General features: G+C 33.2%; 1 protein-coding gene across 5 annotated transcripts; it reads right to left on the bottom strand.

The window, feature by feature from the left end:
* On the bottom strand, positions 1-23377 carry Cadps (calcium-dependent secretion activator 1). Of its 5 annotated transcripts, none has more exons than XM_090177698.1 (31): positions 23102-23376; positions 22178-22612; positions 21646-22102; positions 21484-21564; positions 15832-16001; positions 12244-12363; positions 11724-11814; positions 11457-11578; positions 11272-11383; positions 11066-11205; positions 10920-10986; positions 10725-10833; positions 10459-10650; positions 10247-10383; positions 9992-10179; positions 8951-8989; positions 7574-7675; positions 7442-7505; positions 7235-7358; positions 7058-7170; positions 5287-5443; positions 5070-5211; positions 4835-4990; positions 4638-4755; positions 4453-4488; positions 4287-4361; positions 4124-4207; positions 3932-4057; positions 3750-3854; positions 3533-3678; positions 1-2226 (listed from the first exon to the last, which is right to left on the bottom strand). In XM_090177698.1, the coding sequence occupies exons 2-31, from the start codon at positions 22603-22605 to the stop codon at positions 2025-2027; spliced, it is 4203 nt and encodes a 1400-aa protein (XP_090033824.1). In that variant the 5' UTR covers positions 22606-22612; positions 23102-23376; the 3' UTR covers positions 1-2024. The 5 variants fall into 5 exon arrangements, with proteins under 5 accessions (XP_090033824.1, XP_090033825.1, XP_090033826.1 ...); XM_090177699.1 differs by having other exon boundaries at positions 7058-7167; XM_090177700.1 differs by lacking the exon at positions 4453-4488.
* Between the last annotated feature and the right edge of the window lie 766 nt (positions 23378-24143).

The following is a 24143-nucleotide window of genomic DNA, read 5'->3' as shown; positions in this document are numbered from 1 at the left end:
GAGAATTAATTTTCTTTTTAATTTGATATTTTCTGATGTAATTTACACATGTAACATTTAATGATGAAAGGGTATCAGGAAATTTCATTGACTTGTTTTGCACACTAACTTGCCTAGCTACAGCTTTTGCTTTTATATTTCCTCTTTAAATGTAGTTAGAGAAACTGTTTTGAATAAACTATATCACATTTTTTTAAATCACATGGTCTACAAATGTCACCACTTTCAGATATTTTTCTCTTATTACACGTAATTTTGTTCTAGTTTAGAGTCTAAGATTGGCGTAATTCCTTAAAACGTATTTAAAATCAGTGTTCAAAAATTTGTCTAACACCGATTGCTTTATTTTGCGTATTAGCGAAAGTTCCTTATTATCTTGGTCTAGCATTGACTAACGTTTTTGTCAGTTTGTAATATTTCTTTTAGATTTACAATGAAACAATTAACAACATTTGAGTGATATAGGGACAGTTTCAAAAGAGACGTTTTTCAGTCAAAAAACTCCTAAGTGTACCTAACATGTAACCAAAAATTTAAATTGAAAGGGGCAAATCTAATTGCTATTATAAATACATGTAAAAACCAATCCAAAGAGGAAGATTTTAATGGTTATTTCGTTGTATCATACTGGCAGCAGTTAATATTTTTTTAAACAGCGCCATTTAATGTAATTAAGGACGAGAGAGAAAGTTTAGAACAAGATAGGTTTATAGCTACAAATTTCTTAAATTCTATTTAGATAAAAACACTTAATATAGGCCAAAAAGAGAGGGAAAAAGAAGCGTGTTAAGAATTTAAACCTCATTATCTAAACATTTGGGAAAGGCACAAACTAGTAATGCTGTTAACCAATATTTTTTCCTTTGAGAACCAATCTAACAGTTAAGTACTCGCAGCTATAACACACTCGCAAGAGTCTCTATCAACAAAAACATTTGTTTTCCAAAATTTGTAGGCAAATTTTCTATACTTTAAATATACGTGAAGCTTATATTCTAAATGCTTTGTACAGTTTTAAATAAATGTGACTTAAAAACTTTGTTAATTTACATTGCGAAAGAAATACACATAAAGAAAATAAGACTCCCTTATTTACACCCAAATATAACAAAAAAAACTTGATATCTTAGAGATTTAAATCTATATCGCCAGTAATCTAGGCATTTTATTTGTGTGATAGTGTTTAATTAGTTGAAAGGGTCGGAATTATCTTTAAGTAGATAAATCAACCCCCTTGTGTCTATAATTTAGCTCTAATTTTCGTAACTCCTATATAAGAATTTTCTTTTTCCTTGGTAATAGGATTAATATATTTCTCTTGCTACACATACTCTAAACATGGGAAAAAAGTTGATATCAGCTTGGTAGGATATTAAGATTTCTACTCCGTTTTCATTTTTAGGCTTTCAAATTTTTACAATTCCCTTTTTTATTACTACACATCACACAACAACAACATAGTTTAATTTTAACGCGTTCTTCCTAGAGTATCCAAAAATTTAATATTTTTTGCTAGGCTTATTTTGTTAAATATATTTATAATGTATAAGGAGCAGAAAAATGCATAGTGACTAGGTTTATGTAAATCGTATCATTTCTTTCGCTTTGAATATTTAGTCTATTAACTAACTTTCTTTTCGGGTAGATAGGTCTATGTGGAATGTTTTGTGGGCGTTAAAAAGCTATACATAGTAATCTTTAAAATTATATAAGTACATATATTAAAAAATATGCTAAAAAATTCCAAAGTCACCCGTTTTTGTGAAAAAGAATACTTGTTCTATAATTAAGTAAAACTAACCTAGTAAAAAATGAGGATGAGGAAAAGTTTTAGTTTAACTTATTTTGTCTATGAAACTGATTCACTCGTTAAATTTGTTTTGCCAGTTAGTCCACAGTGGAAATAAGTTAAAGAAATTATTTTTTGTGCCCCAGATCCATTGCCATCATTCTCTCTCGAGTATAGAGATGTCCTCTATCAAATTTCTTCCCAGTTTTGTAGAGAAATTCTCATATGGTAAAGCTTAGAAATTGAGAAATCCGCCGGAAAGCTTATTAGCGAATCCTCCGAGTCCTCGTCCCAAGGTTGAAACGCGACCAACAACATTTTGAGTTGCATTCTTTATGCTGCTGACGTAACCTTCGGCTGCGCTATCCGAATCGGCCCTGACAATGGAGCTCCTGGCTTTGGCTCCTTCATCGTCAAACCCCGCTTCAGGATAATCTCTAAATAAGCATTTAACGCATGTTGTTAAATCAAAATAAATTACTACCAGATATTTGAAAACCACAACTGCGTAACAAACTAATCACTGACCCAGTAGTGGATGAGGACCTAATATCTTTCATGGGGAAACATTTTACTCATTTAATAATTAATCGAACAAAAACTAAACAAAAATTTTGGGTATGCTTCATTACTAAACAAACTCAAAACTAAATATTTTTTGCTGGTCTTAAACCAAGATAAACTTTTTAATTTACTGACATAACTCAATTGGTGTCATATCCAAGCAACATTTGGGTTTTACATAGATAATATAAATTTTTGTGGTGCATAGCTTGACACATCCTTTATTTATGAAGCACTACCTCAATAAATTTACACTTGTCTGAGGTTAATAAAACTTAAAATAAATTGGCTGTTCTATTTCTTAGGAGCCCACTTTGCAGCTGTCCCATAAAAGAGGACCTTAATGTTATGTTAGAAATTACCTTCATTGTTACAACTATCAAAGGCTAAACCCTCGTATACTTGTAAACCTTAAGTTTTATACAAATTTTATTTTAAAAAAGCATACAGGTCTTTTTTCCATGGGATAACTGACTAGGTCAGTTAGGGTTAATTTCTCCACGTCAACACTCGGAAATCCCTCATTTCAGCCTTCTCACAAGCCATTAAGTTAATCGTTGTTAGACTTAACCATCAGTTTTAGCTGGCTGAAATGCGTGACATAGGTTTCCCCCCCTTTAAGAGCCAATAACAGAATTAACTTATGGTCATACATTTTATACTGTTAGAGCTTCTAACTGCTTGTTAACTTTTATCAGTTTATAATTCCCAAGTTAAATCTAGGTGCTGAACTTAAAAGAAATTAACCTCTAGTAATATTACGCAATTAACGATAGTACAAGTGATTTTATAAAACTATTATAATATAACAAACAAAAATTACCTTTTGTAAAAAATCAAAAAATTTGTTATGAAAATAAAATGCATTATGCCACTGAACAGGATTTTGAACTTAAAAACAAACAAAAAGTGAATAAATAAAATAAAAATATTCAAATAAAGATGGCCATAAAGTTATCATGCTGCGCTACCCTTCACCTCAATTTGATTAATTTACTCACAGACTTAACTACTAAAATCATATTTAAATTTCTGTTCTGCAAAAAAAAAAATATCCTTAACAAGCTTTCAATTATCTAAAAGAACGACTAAAATATCTAAAGTTCTAAACAACCAAGTAAGGAATTCCCAATAACAAAATTATACTTAATAGCTAGACAAAAAATATAATTCACTTACTCGGAATCCTCTTTTTCCCTATGGGCGCTTTCCGAGACGGATGCTGCTGCTTCTTCTAACTGAACACGACTACAAATGGTCTGGTACACCTTAGAATTTAATTTTTCCTCCTCAATGCCTTGCAATTCAAAATCTGAATACAATTTCTGTAAGAAACCAAAAGAATGGGATTTTTATATTGCACGTAACCACTTAAAAATCTTAATAGTAATCTTACCCGACTAATATGAGCAAGAGCCGCTAATTGGAAAGAATGTAGGCCATGATCCAAGCGTTCAGATAACCAACTACAAATCATTGTCATTTGTGAAGAATACCACACCTAAAAAAGTTTACAATAAATACATAATTCAGTCAAAACACTTATTTAAACAATAGATAGCCACCAAGGAAACTGACCTCAAAAACTGATAGAACCCAAAGTTCATCAGTAACTTTCTGCCTCAACTGTTCCATGCTGTTCCTTGAAAAATTTATGTATGCTTGGCCTACTTCTTTCCCTGAACTAGATACACCTTGACGGTACTATATTTTAAAATTGATATATTAAACAAAAGGGGTTACATACTAACTACAAAAAAAACTGTTTACCGTTAATGAAAGGATAGGGGCTAATAAGCTGCCTTCATCATAACGAGAAAGTTTGTTTAAAGTCATATCCAAAATACTTGTTAACTTTGAAAGAGTTAAAAGAGGAGAATATTAGTAAATTCCAAAATTCTTGGAATAATAGAAACAAGTGTAAGTGGGCTACCTTGGAAATAAGACCATTTTGCATTTCAACTAAGCTTTTTTCAACTTGTTGATCAATCTTTGCGTGATATTGATGCTATATTTTGGATAATTTAAAATGTATAAACACCCGTATCTTTAAAAAAGACAGAAATATTAGCACGGGGGACATGCGAGTAATCTCTTACCATATCCACACCTTCAACCGTGCAAAGTTTTAGGGACTAAAACAGGAAAAGGTAAAAAGGAGGTGAAAACGAAATGCCCAGAATGGCGGGTTAGATTTTTAAAGATTAGAAAAAGGCCAAAGAAACGATACAGTCACAGATTGATGTTAACACCCAAAATACCATAAAACCTCCAACAAAGGTACCTGATTTCTCGCTTCCAAAACTACATTTATCATAGCACACATCTCTGAGGGAACCATATAATCTGTACTAGTCCATTTGCTACCTTTCTTTTGCCATTGTTGGAATGCTTGCGTAGTCCTTTTACACAAAAAAATTGATTTTTTTTTAATTAGCTTGAAACCTTTTATTTACCGTAACTCACAACCAAAATATTCACCTATTAATACAAGATTCAATCATATCGCAAGCCATTAATTTCAGTCTCTGTTCTAAATGTTTTCCAAAGACTTCATCAGGCCAATGGAGGTCATGGATGAATGACTGAAGAGCATCCAATTTCCAAAATAAATCTTCAGATGTCGCACATCCATGACTTACATCATGAGAAGATATTAACACAAGTGACCAAAAAATAAACAGCCTGTCACAACTGGGCCAATTTTAAAATTTACCCCTTGAGCTCCCAACGTTCTTTTTCATAGCCCTTATGTAATGACTGGGCAATGGAAGATTCCATTAAGTCTACATATCGCACAACTTGAGGAGCGAAAGTATCCCTCAAATGTTGGTGAAAACGCCCTCCACAGAGATTTTCTAACAATAGATGGGTATATTGCAATTAACCAGGTTATTTGAAAAAAAAATTAATATTTGCTAAAATGCCATTACCATCTACGCGTAAGTAATCATTGAGCACTTGAAAAAGTGGGAAACTGTCCCATGTATCTGGAGGTTGTTCAGCTAATACTGCATCCATATCAACCCCAAAGAGGGACCAGAAAATTTCGGCATGTTCAACGAGAAGGTCACTGAACCAAGCAAATGCCTAATTGACAATTTAAAAGTATGGGATGGAGTAGGGGTTGGGACAAAGGAGAGCCAAAAGTATTTAGGATTATTTTTTCAGATTAAAAGTTATGTTTTAAACCAGCTATTGCATCTAACTATGGAATTGTCATTGCTACACCCTTTATTTTAAGTTATATTACTATATAGAAAGAAAAATAAAATTTTAAGTCTTTAATAATCATACTCACTCGATCCTAAAATATCCAAATGGGCAACAAGACGGTAGAAAACACCATGAAAGATCATTATGGGACAGCAAGGGGAAATACAACACCATTTTCCGGTTAAACGAAATACCAAATAAAAGAAAAATTAAATTAAGATAATAGACCAGAATGCAAAACTCTTTTCAATCATCATTTGAAAAACTTTTTCATTAAATCAACTAAAATAATATGCGAGGAAGGATTATCTGGTCTATTATTTCAGATAAATTAAAGAAAAAAGGTAAAAATGGAAAAGATTGGTTTCATGCAGCCAAAAAGTGCCAAAAATGAATAAAAACCATTATTTAAATTATTAATGTCAAAACATTATATTGTTTTTAATAATATTAATTATGATAAATATAATAAGCAAGATCAATGGTTCCGTAATTAAAATATACCTATATATATTATATTACATTTAGGAGTAATTTAGAAAAGTAATAGGTAAGATTATTTATCACATAAGAGATTTGAATATGTAGAATTTTTATAAAAACATCAACCCGAATTATGAGTAATTCTGTGATTAAGTAAATAATAATCAAGTGCATCAAAATATAAATAAGCTCAAGCAAAGCCACGTAAGGAAGCCACTCACCGATCGGAAGGCCTGATTGAGGAGATGACAAGGAAGCAACAACATCATTTTATGGGATTTTTTTTAAGATAGGAGGTGTCATGAGGATAACAGGTCATGAGGAAAGAAAAAAACCACCTCACATTATTACAACACTGGTGAATATCACATTTTAACGAATGATATAGGATTAAACACTGTAAATCATGCATTGAACTTGGTTAAAACAGTTTAAGTACAATCTGCTTTGGTTGGAATGACTTAAGGTTACAATAAAGCATGCAGTGAATTCTTGATATTTTCAGGATAAATTTCTACACCCATTAACTTACCTTTAAAATTGACAAACCAGCATTGTGGAAATATAGTAATAAGCTTAAAACTATATTGCGACTGTTCGAATCTACAACTTTCTAATCTTTTATATATACTATTATCAGACTAAAAGGAGACAGTTTTAGGGATCTACAAAAATCTATTTACAGAAATTTCCAAAGATGGCAAGCTTAACATCTATACATTCCTACTTTACCTTCACACGTTTAGACTAATACTTAGGGCCATCTAATTTATATACATTTGTTGCATGTAAAACTATAACTCCTGATTAAAGATAAGAAAATACAAACAAACCTTTTCCTAGGACCAAGACTTACAATTTAACCCAAGTAGTTCATAATTAATAAAGCAAAGCAAGTTTCAAAATTTTAAATCTAACATGTATAAAATGATGGCGAGTGACATAAGATTTTAGCAAAGCAACAGACAAAAAAAAAGGCAATCTAAAAAAACAAAGGAAACTGACCTCTGAATAATGCTCATTGTTTTGCTGAAGTAGATCAACGCAGAGTTCTGCTAAATGAATCAGATCTTCCAGTTTTTTACTGGGAAGAGCACTTTCGTCATTTGTAGACTCTTCTCAAATTAAGGAGAATTTCTTTCAAGTAAAAATTAAAAACACAAAGATAGCAATGAAAGATACCTTCAATCTTAGCTTGCTCCGAAATTCTTTGATAATTTACAAGAGCCGCATTCTCTAAACACTTTTTTATGACTGCACGCACCTCTTCTGGGGCAGCTGGCGTCATAACATCCTTCATTAATACCTATCAATATCGTATTCAAAATTACATACATTACAAACTAAACACACGCAAGATTAATTAAACAGAATCTTAGCCTTTCTTACTCTCTCCAGCAGAGACAATGTTGATTTCAGAGCACCCTCTGGTCTCCCGAAGGGGAAACAATACCTAAGATTCCAACCATTTTATAGTTTCATTTCAACTTAAGTGACTTTATAGGAATATTAATACAATACCTAAAATTTGTAATTTGATTTTCTAATAATATGCGCAATCGCTCTTTAATGCCTTGAAATATATCCTTTTCCTCCACGGTTACTGTACCAATACCATCTGGCCTTTAGAAAAAAAAAATAAACCCAGAATGAAATTTTTTAAACTGAAAAATGTTTTAATATACTGGGGGGGTGGGGGGAAAAGTATTATCAAATAAAGTCTTCAAAAAAAATTGTCAAAGAATTATTGTAGATCAGCCCCTTAAAAATAGACTTTAAATTCATATCCAAAAATTTCACGTTTTAAAAATTTGCTTGAAATATAATAATTCAGGCCTTTTGGGGTTTAACCTAAGGTTTAGCTCTTTTGGGGCCCAAATATATCATATGTACCATATTTAACGTTTGAAATGGTAACGGTGAGTTGACAGTACATGCTCTTTCAACTTTTTTATCAGAATGGCACACATTTATTTCAAATACTGTTAAACCAAAAAGTGTGTTAAAGCAGGCTTTAAATATATGGACTTTTGACTCTTTTCTTTACCATAGTGAAATGGATTCTTAACAGAATGTGCATAAAAATTTTCCGATATTGAAATAAGAAAAATCACTTGGTTAGGTGAGCTGATATGTTCTTCCATCATAATCACACATCACATATAATTTCTCGCATTATGAATAGCTTTTTTTAAATGCGTAGTACGCAATCTTGTAAGGAATACTAGTTTTTTTTAACCAATTACAAACTATAAAATAAACGTCTCACTAATCATTCATGCATATAAGTATATTTTGGAAACAAACAGAATTCTGTATTTTTAAATTTACAAATAATAATGAAAATTATTCGTTAACATTTCATCCTATATCTGCTAATATTAAAATATAACTCTTTTCACCCGAAACTCAGTTTCTTAAGAAGGCATCTTTTCAAGTGCTCTAAATTTTCAGGCTTCAGGCTAAAAAAAATTGATTGCATAAAAGAAAAATAACAGAAATATGTAAAAGTTTATCTTGCTAAGTATACCAGTGGCACTAAAATATTAACAAAAATAATCAAAAACTACACTATCACACTAAAAACAACTTACATATCTAAATCATTCAATATTCAAGTTGAAATAACATATGAATAAGAAAAAGAACACTATGCGATAAAACGGAAATCAATCAAATTGGCTAATCAATCAGTATATCTTGTGTCAGATTAACTATAACAAACATTCAAGAGTGTTAGAGGGGCTATACTGGTGGGTTGTGCGACAAGTTTGGACAAATTTTGTACATGAAAAAGAAGAAGACAGAAGCGAAGTAGGATTGATCAGCGCATAGAATGAAGATGATAGAGCTCATTAAGTATGAAGAAAGAGAGAGATAGATAGAGGAGAGACATACCTTACTTCTGTTGCGACCTGTCCTGACGCTGGTGCAATACTTTAGTGTGTGTGTGCAAAAGGTTTTAGAGAGAGCATCATGTGATTGTTCGAAACTAATTTTACTTAAATTTGGTACACGAACTACAAGTCATTCATACCACACGTCAAACACACTGGTCATCCCACCCCTATTCCTTTGGGCAATGGTTTATTTGGTATACGCGCTTTATCCCTAATATTTATGGTGATGCATTATAAATATAAACTTACATCATACCTACCAATTTCCATCAGATAGAATACAAATAAAAATTCTCGGAAAATTTCATTAACATTTATATGCTTGCGTTAAAAATCCCGTTATTTGTAGACTAAAATATAAGGATAGAAGTATAGTCTATTTTCAATTTTTAAATATGTTTAATATCACAAACGATAGTCAATTTAGAAAAAGTTATTTAGAAAATAGAAATTGGGGTAAAAACGCAACACAACATAAAAAGCAGACTAAGGAAATCATTTTGAGAAAATACAACTACTAAGATATGAAAGAGATACCTCAAAATACTACACTATACTGAAAAGTGACATCTAGTTGGTAAATTTATAAACCCAGCACAAATTTTCATTCAAACATTAAAAATTACTTTTCTAAAACACGCTTCTAACACTACTTTAATTGTTTTAAAGATGCTTAAAATGTGTAAGCACTAATTTTATCTCCAATATAATATCTAATAAGCTGTTCTAATTCACTATTGAATAACAAAATAAGATCCAGCACGCATCTTTGAAGCAATTAAAACACTATAATCATGAATTGTGAAGTTTAACTATAACTATTTAGGATTAAAAAAAATAGGGAAAAAGCAATTACGAGCAAAGAAATAAAACTTGAAAGGTTTTGAAGGTTTCAGATTCCACAAAGAGGGATATGGTTTTGGGTTTTAAAGCAAATTATATAAAAGACTGAGTTAGTTGACTTTTTAATAAAAAAGGCATCTAACTTAAGTGGAAATAAGAACATGGAAATTTTTTCAAAAAATAGATTATCTTTTACCTGTTGCCATGAACGTGGGAAGCGCAGAAGGCAAAACTGTAGTGAATTAGGGTGGGGTCAATCATTACTGATTTTTCCGCCCTGTCCAATAAGTCGCCCAGATAGCATAGGTGACGGTAACAACTTCGGACACCATATCTGGCAGTGTATTCATCAAGAACAAACACTTGGCCAGGGCTGAACCATCCCTAATTAAATAGAATATTTTGTTTAAAATAATTTACACTACTAGTTTTCTACAAATATAGTATTTACCAAGGAGCAAAATGGATCATTCAGCCTATATTCTAACGTTAAAAATTGGAGCATTCGAAAGAGCGAGTGGTGGGCATATTTGACAGGATCAGCCGTAATGAATTCATCCATTCCATGTTTACGCGCTCTATCAGCGTCTATTTAAATAAAAATTGTGCCTTTTTAACTTTAGAATATTAAGCATCTAAGAGATACCGAAAAGAATAAACAACCTCCTTGTAAACGCGAAATGGTAGAATTTTTGTTTGTGGCAGGCTGAACTAAAGGTGTGGGTTTATGAGATTGTCCAGTGGCTCTATACATAGCCATGACCCATAGGTGACTTTCATTCTCGTCATCGCTGGCAAACAGGATGCTATCTCCTTCTTTGACAGCATTGAAAAAAAACCGGCCACCTTCCAATTCTAAAAGCCCAAAAATAGTTACGATTATTCCATGGACAAATATCTCTAGCATAAGATTATTTTAAAAAATGTACCAGGAATGGGTTCAATATAGTCTACCGTATAACCATCTAACTGCATCATTTCCGCTGGTTCCGCTTTTTTTTCTCGGTAGCTACACATAGCAAATGTATATTGTGACACCTAAAACACAATATATGCCTATAACATCCCAAAACTTTACTTGGAAAAAAGTTAATTATCGAAAAAAAAGCTTAAAAGATAATAACTTGGACTAGAACAAAATATCTTTTCTTCCATTTCTTCCATACATTTTTTCCTTGAGCAAAGAGATACCTAAAATTATAGTTCATTACTCATAAAGTCCATTGCCCTTTCAATAAGGTTTTAGGTCTATAAAGTAAATGAAACACACCCGCAATGCTTCATATTTTGAGGCTTGTCCATACGAACAACTATTTTAATTCTGAGATCTTGATCAGGACAGTTTTTTGGAACTAACATTTTGTACCACTCTGGTGTTTTAGGACTTAGTGGTGTTGGCTTAATTATTACCTAAAAAACGGAAAGACAATAATTAGATGGCTTATCAATTGACATTAAGAATTATTGTCATATTACCTTGCCCAGTTCTTTATCATCTAAAGATAATAAACTCGGGCTTTCTGTATATAGCTTAACTTTAACATTTGGCAAGGGATGGGAAGTTGTAAAATCTCCTTGCGTGTCCCACCTGAAGTGTAACCCCATTTTCAGTTTAGTGTATTTGTAGAAACCAAAGACGATATTTGCATTTAGTATCCTACATTGGTTTTGATGCCTCTGCATGATCTGTTTGTAATTTTTCCCCTCCTTCAACTTCCATCGTGCAATAGACTATTCTATTAGGCGCCAATGATTTTAATCCTTTCACTTCCATAACCACAACCTAAACATAGTAATTTGATCACTTTAATTTCGCGTATATAATTTAATTAGTAATAAAATGGTCTAGTAATGAGCCTGAATTTATTAAGAGCATATCCATCGTAGTAACGCCATTGTGTTAGTAGTGTTAAAAGTAATAAGCTTACTTCTAAGGTAAAAGAGAGCACCACATCCAGTTTAGATAAAGTAGTGTCTGCATCCTCGGATAAACCTTCTTTGGTAAGCGAAGATTGACTTCTGGTAGGGTAATGGGTTAGTAAAATGATTAGTTAAAAGTAAAGGTAGGGTGATGTGACAAGTAGCAAAGAAGCCAGCGAATGCAAAAATACTTTTTGTATGATTTAGAAAATCTAAATTAGGTCATTGACAAATGAAACATAACACCATAAATCTTACATATTGTAACTACTAAATGTTTATTAATGGTTCTATATTAAAATTAGATTATAATGAAATAGTTCTGGCTTCTCTGATACTGCCTTTTGGTTAGAAACAAAGGAAAAGTGAAGAAAGAAGTTAATAGATTGTAGTGCCCTGCCATTACCAAAAGCATACACATGCAGTTTTTGCCATTATGTGTTTTGTGCATCAAAATTAAATACGTGAACACCATCTCATAAAATACTACACGCCCAATATGCTATTAAAATACTTGAAAAATCCTACATTAAAGAAGCAGTGCACGTTATCACATCGTAAAAAAAGACCCAAAGGGGTGCTTGTAAGTACTGAGCCGTCAATTGTAAGCTGACAGTTGGCCAAGTTGTCTCCGTTTCATAAAATGAGCTATATGCGAGACAAAAATCCAAGCTCAAAACTCTACTTCATAAATTTGAAATAGTTCAAAGTAAAACATTCACTGGACAGTATTAAAAAAAAATCACAGAATCCTATGATTACGGTCATAAGTCTTAAAAACAAAACTATGTATATAAAATTCTACTCTTACTAAACAATATTCAGCCTTGGAAATGGGTATTCTATTTACATGTACATGTTTGTTCTGTACTTTCTACTATTTTTTCGGTACTAGTATTGGTTTTTCAATACCAGTAAATAAATATACCAGATATGAACCAACTTAATAATGAATTAAAATTATGAAAAATTTGTGATAATTTTTTAACTCTTGATTTAACTCTATTTTTAAAAAAAAATTGTACATGTAGACGTGAGTATGCATACTATTGGTAGCCAAAAAAATTGTACATGTAGACGTGAGTATGCATACTATTGGTAGCCATAAATATACTGTTTCAACGCTATATTATTTAAAGAATAATTGCTAAGAACTATTGAAAACATTATTTATAGGCCACTAAGAATAGTTAAAAATCGAGGAAACAGTTGCAGACGGTAGCTCTTAATAAACATTATATTTTATGATTACCAATAATTTGGAATCATTTAAATTTTTTTTCTTCTAGTATCCAAATAATAAAAGCTTAGTTAAAAAAATTAAAACCACACAAAGCAAATATCATCCAACCTGCTAAAAAATGTATTTTTATTTTAGGAACACTGAATTCAGCGAACGAATGAAGATTATCGCTTAATATAAGCAATTTCTTCACACACAATGTGATATTTAAAAATAATAGCACCTGAATGAAATTGCAACAATATACATCCATGCCATATTTAAAGATTTAGTGACACTAATAAACCGAGATTAATGCTAATAAGCAACGATGAATACACAATCCGCATGCTATTAAATGTTCCTCAGTATTATTTTAAAAATCATTTAATTGATCAACTGATTAAGATTATTATTAATTCAAAGCGTATAATTTTTATTTTTTCAGGGCATCTTCAGTTCATGCACTTAAGACAGTAAAACTAGGAACACAAAAATCTTAGACAAGAAATTAAAAGAAGAGAATAGAGTCAGACTGTTTTATAGTACCCGGTAATACAAGCCCCTAAGATTAGAGGCTCTACCTGCCTTAATACCGAAGAACGACGCCGACTGGTATATTAAAAAGATACCAAGCAGCATGGAAATAAGAGAAAAGAAATAATGAAAGTAAAACAACGTTGAAAATCTTTTGACTATCAATAAGCAAAAATTCATGGTAAAATAATATATTTATATCCTACATTTTCCAAACTAAATAAACCAAACAAGTCTAAATTCTAATCAGTCATATAGAGCAAACTATATTCTATTTTCGTTCGCTAGTAAAAACCTAAAACTAAAAGAATGCGGAACAAATTTACTTTCCATTTGATAACAATTATGTTTAGGATGTAAAAGCATGCAAAGGTTGACAGTAAAAAATATTAAACTAAAGCTATAATCACATTATGTTATTTCTGATTAAATTTTGAATTTCGGCTTAAAATGTAACCTTTGACAGTTGGTATTTAATTGTTGGTGTAATCCCTCCGAATAAGCCTGAATATTGGGTAGTATTGCGGAACCAAAATAGGCAGAGTGACAGATAGAAAGAACATGAACCAGGAAATAACATGTACATGTAAGTTGATGGAAGAAAATTCATTGACATTCTGACACAGAGGATGCATAACAATTCAACAACCTAACAAAAATTTAAAGTGGGAAATTGGAATAACTGGTACCCAAAAAATTGTCAACATAACAGAACACTATTACAAGAAAAACTTCATGCAGGTTTAATGAATTGAATTTAGGCCAAAGCCTGTAGCTTTGATAAAATCCTAATCAATACTAGTACTGCATGGAGCATAAACTAGTCCTTTTTGCGATAACATTTATGGTACCAGTACTTTTCGTAGTTCATACTAGTTTAAAATTTATCGCTGCTGATAGAGAAAGAGCGCGTAGTTTTAACTAGGTACAAACAAACTTGATAACATTCTTTTTGTTGACACTTAAATTTTACTGAAAATTGTCAATCGCCTAAATATAAAAATTAACTTGTGGGTTTTTCCATTTGTTAAATTGTGATTAATTTAAAATGCACATTAGTCAAAATCCAAACAAATAGCATTACTATCACTAGTAAGTAAAGTACTAATTGCCATTTAAAGAAATTAAAATTCTATTATAAGCCTTTTTTTAAGGCAAGGAAAAAAGTTGGAAATGGATACACTTGAATGAAAACATTACTGTACCTTGATCGACTGTGATATATACCATCAGGTTTACGATACAAGGGGTTGATAGTAAACAAGCACAACGAATGAGAAAAGAGGTGTTTGAAGTAGATGATATAAGTGAGAATGTAAATTAACATTACAAGAATAAACAAATAAGTGTGAAGATTTATATCTTCAAATTCTGGCCTATATAAATAAGGGCACCCAACTATTTATTATATTATTACTAAATACGTCTCATAACAAATGTCTTGTAGAATAAATTAAACTATACCATAACTTGAAGAACGTACACTTTAATAATATTTGGACCAGTAAAGGTAAAGAATTATATTTTCTATTATGTGGAAAATACTTTAAATTTTTTTTTTAATATTCCCAATGTTTGTGAGAGGAGCTATAAAATGATCACTCAAAGCTTAAATTTACATAGGATTATATCAAAATAGGGTAAAAATTCACCATGAAATCAAAAATTAAATGTACAGGGATTTCAAGAAATATGCATTACACTAGTCATTTTTTGGGTCCAAGGTAATCAAAATTTGGGATCAAAAATGGTTATTATCAATCAAAAATAGTATAAAACAAACCATGTTCACTAGCATAGCAATATTTGTATGCTTAATTTATCAAAATACCATTAAGGCTAAAATAACACAATTTTCAAAGGGATTGTACCGTTGCTGTGGATATTCTAAAGTTATAATTTTACCCATGTTTGTCATTATAATTTCTTTATTAAATATACACTGGTAATAAAGGCGCCAGATAAAGGTTACTCTGGTTCATAAAGTTTTCCCTGAGTTATTGAATATTAAAGAAAAACCTTTTAATTAAATAGGAGAGCCATTCCTTTTCAGTAATTGAAGTACTTAATGAAGACCAGTGTTGAAACCAGCAAAGCGCTTTGGAGGTTACTCCAGTATTAGGTGCTATTTCTAATTGTTTCCCTAAACATCAAAATTATGAAACTTTGTACCATCAGTTTTGTCTATGATAAAACTATTTTCTCCATTAGGTATTAACACAGTATATATGTTTGCTAAAATCTTTGGAAGATGACTAAGAAAAATTGTCTTTAATGTTCTTGTGTTTAAACTGACCCAAAATCTGTTCTTCACTAACAAAGTAAGTACAAATGTAAATCAAATATTCCAAACTTACCTATGGTTGTACCGCTTAAGTTTTTGAAGCCCGTACTTGCCATCAGCATTTCCTTTGGCTACGGGTAGACTCTCTAAATTTACCATAAGTTGGTTAATTGAAGAACGAAGTTCCTCAATGTATAAAGATTCCATTTCTTTCAGCACAAATTTAGGCATCAATTTCCTATTCTGTAATTATAAGTATCAAACATTTTAATTTCAAAGTGACAGTAAGAATTTCACAAACATTTTATAAATGTGGGAGGTTGTCTGTTTATAAGCACCTCATTGAGCTGTTATGAAGAAAATTTAAAATAAGTTTAGAAAACCCATTTCCAAGTTAGAAAAGTTCGCAAATAAACCAACTAAAATAAATTTTCATACAACCTGTTCTAGTTTACCATAAGCTTATGTATTGGGATATCTTACGGAAATTTTGGTATTATCCATAAATATTAATCAGAATTCAATGTTAACACAATTTCTCAATCTATTTGGTGGCCATTTTTTCCCCATCATCACCACCATGGGATATAAGTGCAATTTGTTTTAGAACACTTCACTTTTGATGAAATCACATAACTTTCCACATATTGAGTTATCAATTTAGGTATTTCAATGGCTTCTGATGTATCAAATACATGGCAAAATATGAAGAAATCAATTTGAAGACCAGGAAGTAAGAGCATTTGGCCCAAAACAATGTCCCTATATATTAATAATAATAATAATAATAATAAAAGCTTTATTTCAGGATATTCCTATCAGTTAGATACTGGTTTACATAGGAGTCCGTGTTATTAATTTAAATTAAATCTAAAATCCAAAACCAAAGAAAGGATAAATAAAATACTACAATTTTGTCACCAATTTTCAATTATATATTTTTTGAGGTCTTTTTTAAAAATATTAAAAGAGTTCAGACTTTTTAGCACTGCTTCTAGTGAGTTCCATAACCTTATAAAATTTACTCTTATGCTTTTATTACTAAATGAATTAAGGTAATTCTGAGTATTAAAGTTAATATTAGTGTTTCTTGTGACGTACTTATGGCTTTGATTGAGGGACGAGTCGAATATTTCTAAAACATATCGGGGGCATTTTTTGTTATGGATTTTGTACATTAGTAGTAAGGTGTGATAGTTCGCTCTTTGCTGTAAGCTCATCCAACTTAGCTCCTTTCTTGCTTCTGATGCAGAAGATCTTGGGGGTATATGTAATATGGCTCTGGCTCCATTATTTTGCAAGGTTTGTAGTTTCTTCAGATTTGTGTTGGGTGCAGCATTGTAAAATATATCACCATAGTCAAACACTGATTGCACCAGGGCGTTATACAAGATACAGAGGGTTTCTTGGTTGAGGCTTGATATATACGGTTTAAATAGCCAGAACTTTTGTTTTACTTTGGTGAATGTATAGTCAATGTGACAAGACCATTTAAGCTCATCGTCAAAGATTAGACCCAGGTATTTAAATGTATTAACCCTCCGAATTTCCATTTTCGGCAGCTCCGTTATAGTTGATGCGATTTGTTTTTTGGCCTTATTTGGTGAAAAGATCATAAAAGCAGATTTTTTTTATGTTGAGGTGTAACCCTTTAGAAAGAAATACATTATGCAACATGAGGATATCATTCTCTAGATTTCCTATTGCATTATTTAGGTTTTTATCTGAATTGAGCAGAGTGTCATCGTCAGCGTATTCAATTGACTTTGATGTATTTAATGCTTTGTGGTTATCACTAGTGTATAAGTTAAAGAGTAGGGGTCCGAGCAGACTACCCTGGAGAACTCCGGTTTTAACCAACAGTGGTTTAGAGGTGTTCCCATTGACTGATACTACTTGCGTTCGTTCACTAAGATAGGAGTTAAACCAATCCAGTGATGCATTTTCTAGACCAATCCTCTTTAATATTTCAATTAAAGTGTTGTGTTTGACACTATCAAATGCTTTGGGCGTGTCGAGGAATGCTACTACGACATATTTGTCAGCTTTGAGTTGCTGTATGATGCGCTCATCGTTCTGGTGTCTTAGATAATGCTTGCAGGATTGATATGCCTCTGTAGTTTCCCGGGTCCTTGTGATCGCCGGCTTTATGAATTGGTATCACTTTAGCTTCCTTCCACCTAGATGGAAACTACCCCAGTTGGAAAGATTTATTTATGATTTGGGTCAGGACTGGAGCTATAATAATTGCTAGTCCTTTAATTATTGACACTGGAAGTCCGTCGGTGCCTATGGCCTGACTGTTGGGGAGTGATTTTAAGTGATTGAACACGGTTTCGGTGCTTACCTCCTGGAAATCGAATTTAGAGTTCCTGGTCTCAGTTAATGCCAGTGGATCTTGATGACACCCTAATGGACTGGGTGCTTGACGATTAATGAAGTACTCATTTAGGCAGAATGGGATGTACGATGGATCATTTATTAATACGCCATTGACTTCTAGGGCAGTTAGTGGGTTGGTTTTTGGTTTTATGAGCGTTCGCAATACTTTCCACATATTTCTGGACCATTTAGTTGTTTCTTAAAATAGTTATTTTTTCTGGCTTTGATTAAACTAGTAACTCTGTGGTATAGGTCAGGGTTTTTATGCGACTTCCTTTTTATCATGTCGCGGGTGTGCATCAGGTGTTTAATATCGTTGGTGATCCAAGGGGATGTAGTGATCGACTTACGCTTGTGGATAATGGTGTGTCCAGGTGTTTAAGGATGATCGTTTCTAATTGCCCTACTCCGTGGTCAATGTTGACCATTTGGAAATTTCTTAGTGTTGTGGTTAAAGATCCTATAAACTTGTCTATATTCATCCTTCGGTAGTCGCTCACCTTAGATATAATTTTTTTAATTCGAGGGCATTTCTTTTTCCTGGTGACGTAAATCATGTCATGGTCTGAGGCACCAAAAGAAAGAAAGAGTGGTATCATCACAGGGTGGATCGTCTTGGCAGGTGACATATGAAATTGGCTTAAAAACCTAGCCACAATGGGTATGGGCAATGGTGCCTCTGATTTATATGTGCCAGCTATCTCCTAGATGTAGCTTTATTGCGTGCAGTACACACGCCTACATGTTTTCTAGAGCAGGCTTCACCTCTTTATTTTATTTCATTAATCCTGTGTTAAATATATTAGTAGAATACACCAAATTAAGGTTCGACATTTACAGCTCTTCCAGATTTGGAAATTACATTTTCTGAATTTATAAAAATTTTCCTTCATATAAAATTCAAGAAATTTATTATGATCTTCCTCACATTACTTATGGTTAATTTTTCCAGCCAATCATAAAGGTAAACTTTGAAATGCAGTGGGAACTTGAGAAATTAAAGAGTTCGCTTTCCAAGCAAATAGCATTAACACCATAGGAATTATGTAATTACTTGTAAATTTATTAGTGAAATGAGAGCTATATTGGATTCCAGTTGGTGGATGACAAAATTAAAATATTCGAATACATCATAGCACTAAAACTAAAAATTCCATTGAAATTGTAGCATTAGCTTGACTTTATTTTTTCAATAAAAATATAATGCCTTCCCTCCAAGTAAAATTTTGAGTTATATCATTTTATCTCAGTGTTTACAAAAGAATATCAATTCAACGTGTGGTCCTTGGTGGTGCTAGCTCCTCCTGGACTGAGGTCACTAGCGGGGTGCCTCAGGGGTCCGTTCTCGGGCCTACCCTGTTTGTCATATTTATTAATGACCTGCCCTTGGTGGTTTGTGATGCTCTCCTAAAACTCTTTGCAGATGACAATAAAGTTGGGCGTAGGATCACCTCTATAACGGACGCCCATGCTCTTCAGAGCGATATTGACGCCCTTGACCGCTGGGTGGTTTCCAACGGTATGAGCTTTAATGCCGCCAAATCTATGGTGCTCCACTGTGGGGCAAAAAAACAAAATTTCCGTACCAGGTGGGTGGTGGAGCAATTGAAACCCAAGCTGTAGTTCGTGACCTCGGAGTCATGCTTACTGGCCAACTATTGGGAACGTCGCACAGTAAGGTGGCGTCTGCTCGTGGGATGAGGGCTCTTTACATGCTCCGACGATCCTTCTCTCACTTCAGCCCTAAGTCGTTTAAAACCCTGTATCGTACGTACATTCGTCCCCAACTCGACTACTGCTCCAGTATTTGGTCCCCTCATTTGGTGAAGGACATAGAGCGGGTGCAGCGAAAGGCCACAAAACTTGTATCTGGCTTACGTGGTCTTTCATACCCCGATCGCCTCAAGCGCCTGAACCTTATGTCGCTAGCAGATAAGACGTCTTCGGGCGGACATTGTAGAAACCTACAAAATAATCTATGGCTTCTATGACGTGTCTGCAGCGCACTTTTTTGACCTCAAATGGACAGGGAGCAAGGCTCCCACCATTATCAAGAAAAGATGTCTCAGTACGGTTCGGCGTACGTTCTTCACCCAACGCGTTATAAACACGTGGAACTGTCTTCCATCAGACGTTAAAATCAAATCGTCTGTGTTTGCCTTTAAGGCCCGTTTCGCGCTAGTGTGTGTACATCTTGTTTTTGTTTTGTGTTTAATTTTTGTGTGTATATATTGTTTTTATTCCTTATTTTTGTTTTTGTTTTGACTTTGTTCTCACTTTGTTGTAGAGGTGTCAGGGCACAATAAGTGTATAGCTTTCTCTACCTGACGAAATAAAAAATTTATTATTTATTGATTACTAGTAAGAAAAGAGAATTTTAATAGGATTTTCAGTTTCAGAGTAAAATTTAAAATAATCCGATAAATGTGTCTCAATACCTAAGAATTTAAATACTGTTGAAATTTTTGTTCAAAGCTTAAATAGATTTTCCACAACAAAAAAGTTGATTATTAAACAAAATTGCAGCCAATTCAGCACACGCTTAAAATTTTCTTGTAAGTTTCAAGCTTTTAGCAAAACATGCCATATTCTGATTTAATTTAAGGGTGACACACTGTAGCAGAGTACAATACAAACCAATAACACATTTTCTATTTACATTGATTTTTTTTTACACCAAAAAACAGTTTACAGACTAAGTGTAAATAAGAGTGAAATTGGGAAGCAAATAAATAAAAAATTTCATATTTTTGCCCTAGAGTAAGCAATTTCCCCTATTCCCCAATTCATTTTTTACAAATTCCAGTTCCTACAATTTGATTCGCTAGTTTATCTACATCATAAGTTGGTTATTAGAAAGGTGTATAAATAAATAATAAGCAATGGAAACTACAAGTTTTTAGCCAATGCCACACCTGCACCCTTGTAGTAATTCCAAGGGCCACTCTGTATATAGCTCTAATTTCTCCTTTAAGAAATATTCACGGCTATAATTAACCCAAATGGGTGGTTGGCATACGTCTCTTATTTTTCCCTCTAATGAAATGGCTTACCACAAGCCACTTAAGTTTGGTAAAATGGATTTCCTCCCTAGGCAGTAACCTACCTCGTGGCCAAATAATTTGTAGAACTGGTCTTAATTTCTAATTCTGGTATCACAAAAAGATACCTCAAATTTCTTGACAGGAGCCCCTCAGACCCACTTCCCTGGCCTCCTGTGCTCAAGAATTTGGATGGGGGATTTGGGACTTTAATTTAGAATGAAGGACCGCTAAGGCCTAATTAGTCTTTAAATACCCAGTTAAACCCTCTTATGACTAAAATAAAATAAAATGATACTTACCTTCTCCATTTCATTTACTTTTTGAACTCTCCCATCTAACTCTCTTCGAATTGCAGCTGCCTGCTCATCTGCAGAATCAAGCTTAAACAATGCATCATGACATTTAAAATTTTATAATTTATTTTTAAACTAATAAATTAGTTATTGATCACACAAAATTACCTGCAAAGCATTGTACAGAAGTTGGTGCTCAAATTTTTTTACGCCCAATATGTTTTGAAACATATCATATAGCTGTTCTTTGCTGAGAATAAGCTCCGAAGCAACATTTTGCTGAAGTCTACTTTGTGGTTTACGCGTGTCTTCATCTCCGCGGAAAATGGCATCATATTTTGTCATCCAAGATGTTAAAACAGTCTCTTTACTCAGGCCATCGATTTCGGGTAAGCTTCTGACCCGTTTCTCAATATTATTCTTGAAAACTTCCCGGAAATCGTAGGCAGAGCAGGCGCCGCTATTCACCATGCGTGCAACTCTATCACTTTTTAAGAAAACTTCGTAATAGCTTTGAACTGCATTTTGAAAGGCTTCATCAGCCGCAATTTGAGTTTCTCCTTTTAGGAAAGACTGAAAACGACCTTGGATGGTTTCTAGCTGTTGCTTTGTAATTTTGGTTTGTCTGAAAAAAGGTTTATAGGCTTATATTTAGATTTGGTAGGGTTAAAAAATTGTATTTTGGCAGGATAATTGTTACCTGCGAGTCATATCTGTGGGTTGTTTCGCATTAAATGGGTAAGCAATGCATCTTAGTACAAAAACATAAAGCTGGAGTCTCTTTTTGCGTTCTTCTTCTTCTTTCTCAGCTCGTTCAAAGGCATCTTCTTGTTTATCTTTGCTGGAAGAGGGTTCTTTCTCACTAACCATAGATGGGCTAGGACTTGAAGGCCGCACCATGGTACCAGGTCGGGAAGACAGCGATGAGCTCCCGCCTGTGCTTCCTGATATTCCACCAACATGACTATCCACCGTACTACCTCCAGGAGATATGCTGCGGGATACACTTCCACTGTGAGGCAGTTCCAAACTAGCGGCGGATGATGGATGAATAGTAGATCCTGAACCCTCATCTTCATTAACTGCCTCATTTTCACTTTCTTCTTCAGAAGATGATGGATCTAACATTTTTTAGCTAAAGTTTGAAGGAAAGGTAGCGGACATACAAAAAACAATTTTTACATTTCGAATATAAGTAAAAGTATTTTTTTCACGTTGACTTGAATTTTTTAAAGAGATAAAAGTTATTCTAAATTTAGGCACTATTAACATTAATTCAAATTTACAGCTAGGATGACACTAGCGTCTGTTGGCTATTAGGGTCATTCAGGTTAATTTTCTTTTTAATTTAAACAATATCAATTTGAATGGAAAACACAACGTTGAAAGTAAAGGTCCAGCATTCATTAGGATAATTTACCAGTAATATTTCAAAAGACTAAATTATTATTTATATCATAGCGGACATATAAATAGCCTATACATCAATAATTTAATTTATATATGTTAATAGTGAATTTTCAAGACTTAATTTAATTACAGATAGTATTGTGCGAATTTAATCTGAATTATTTTATAGGATAGTTAAAGATACAGAATAATTGTAGAACATAAAAATACTAACCTTAAAAGTGCAAAGTGCTGAAAATAGATTTTACCCTTGCCCTAAAGCTAAAGCCTTAGTGGCCTACTTCACTACAAGGCTTACTGCAAAGCAATCAACCAAATTTCGGCCTACTTTTACGCGTAAAAACTAAAAATATAAAGTTATTTTGTGCTTCTTTTCCTTTCCTTCATACTTAGAAGGAACGTATAGTCATCACGGACTATTTCTAACGCCGTGAGAAATAGAAATGCACATAAAATTGATTGGGGAAAAAATGATGGAATAATCATCGAGTTGGGAATAGTACAGCTAGACTGCTAGAACTACACAGAAAATCCAGAAATCTTCTCATTGCGGAACCTATTTGCTTTAAATTAGAAAACTTTATCATTCGTTGGTGGTGCCATCTGTCTCTCTAGCGGTGAAAATCTTTGGATTTATTCACTGTCAACTACCATGGAAACACATCTCTAACCGGACCGGTTAGCGATGCAGTCGCTACCTTCGTGTGCATTAGCGGCTAAACGTAGCAACAGTTCCCATCGTCATAGCATGGACACTTGTCTGTATCTCTAACCGGACGGGAAAAGCTGTAACTTCCACCAAACAAAATCACATGCCGCCGGCACCGTCTCTCTGTAAAGGGGAGGGGGAGGTTCAATCATTTTGAAAGTTTCGGGCTGTCAAGGCCATATAATTCAGCACGTGGTCGAGAAAACGTTCCGTTTGAAATGGGGGTTTCCATTCTTTCGAATGACCTTGACGGCCCTGTGAATCGAGTACGGCCGACTATTTCAGCTAATACGAAGTAGGACGCAAACGGACAGTGAGGGGGTACCTCTTCTAGGCGGCTTTTCCAATCCGGTTAGAGATACAGTGTCCATGGTCATCATCATTACATCATCGGGTCCACCTTTACATGTTTGGGTCTTGAAGGCTTTATTTACACGCGCAAAATTTATTTCTAAAAGGGCTAAAATTAGCTATTCGATTACTAGACCTAGGTTTTTTCAATGCTTTGACTAATTTAGGTCAAGTTAAACTAGGTTAGTTAGGTTTG

The sequence above is a fragment of the Leiobunum rupestre genome, chromosome 6, assembly GCF_980474605.1.
Source record: "Leiobunum rupestre chromosome 6, qqLeiRupe1.1.hap1, whole genome shotgun sequence".
Classification (NCBI taxonomy): Eukaryota; Metazoa; Arthropoda; class Arachnida; order Opiliones; family Sclerosomatidae; genus Leiobunum; species Leiobunum rupestre.
This window is presented reverse-complemented; position numbering and strand designations above follow the sequence as displayed.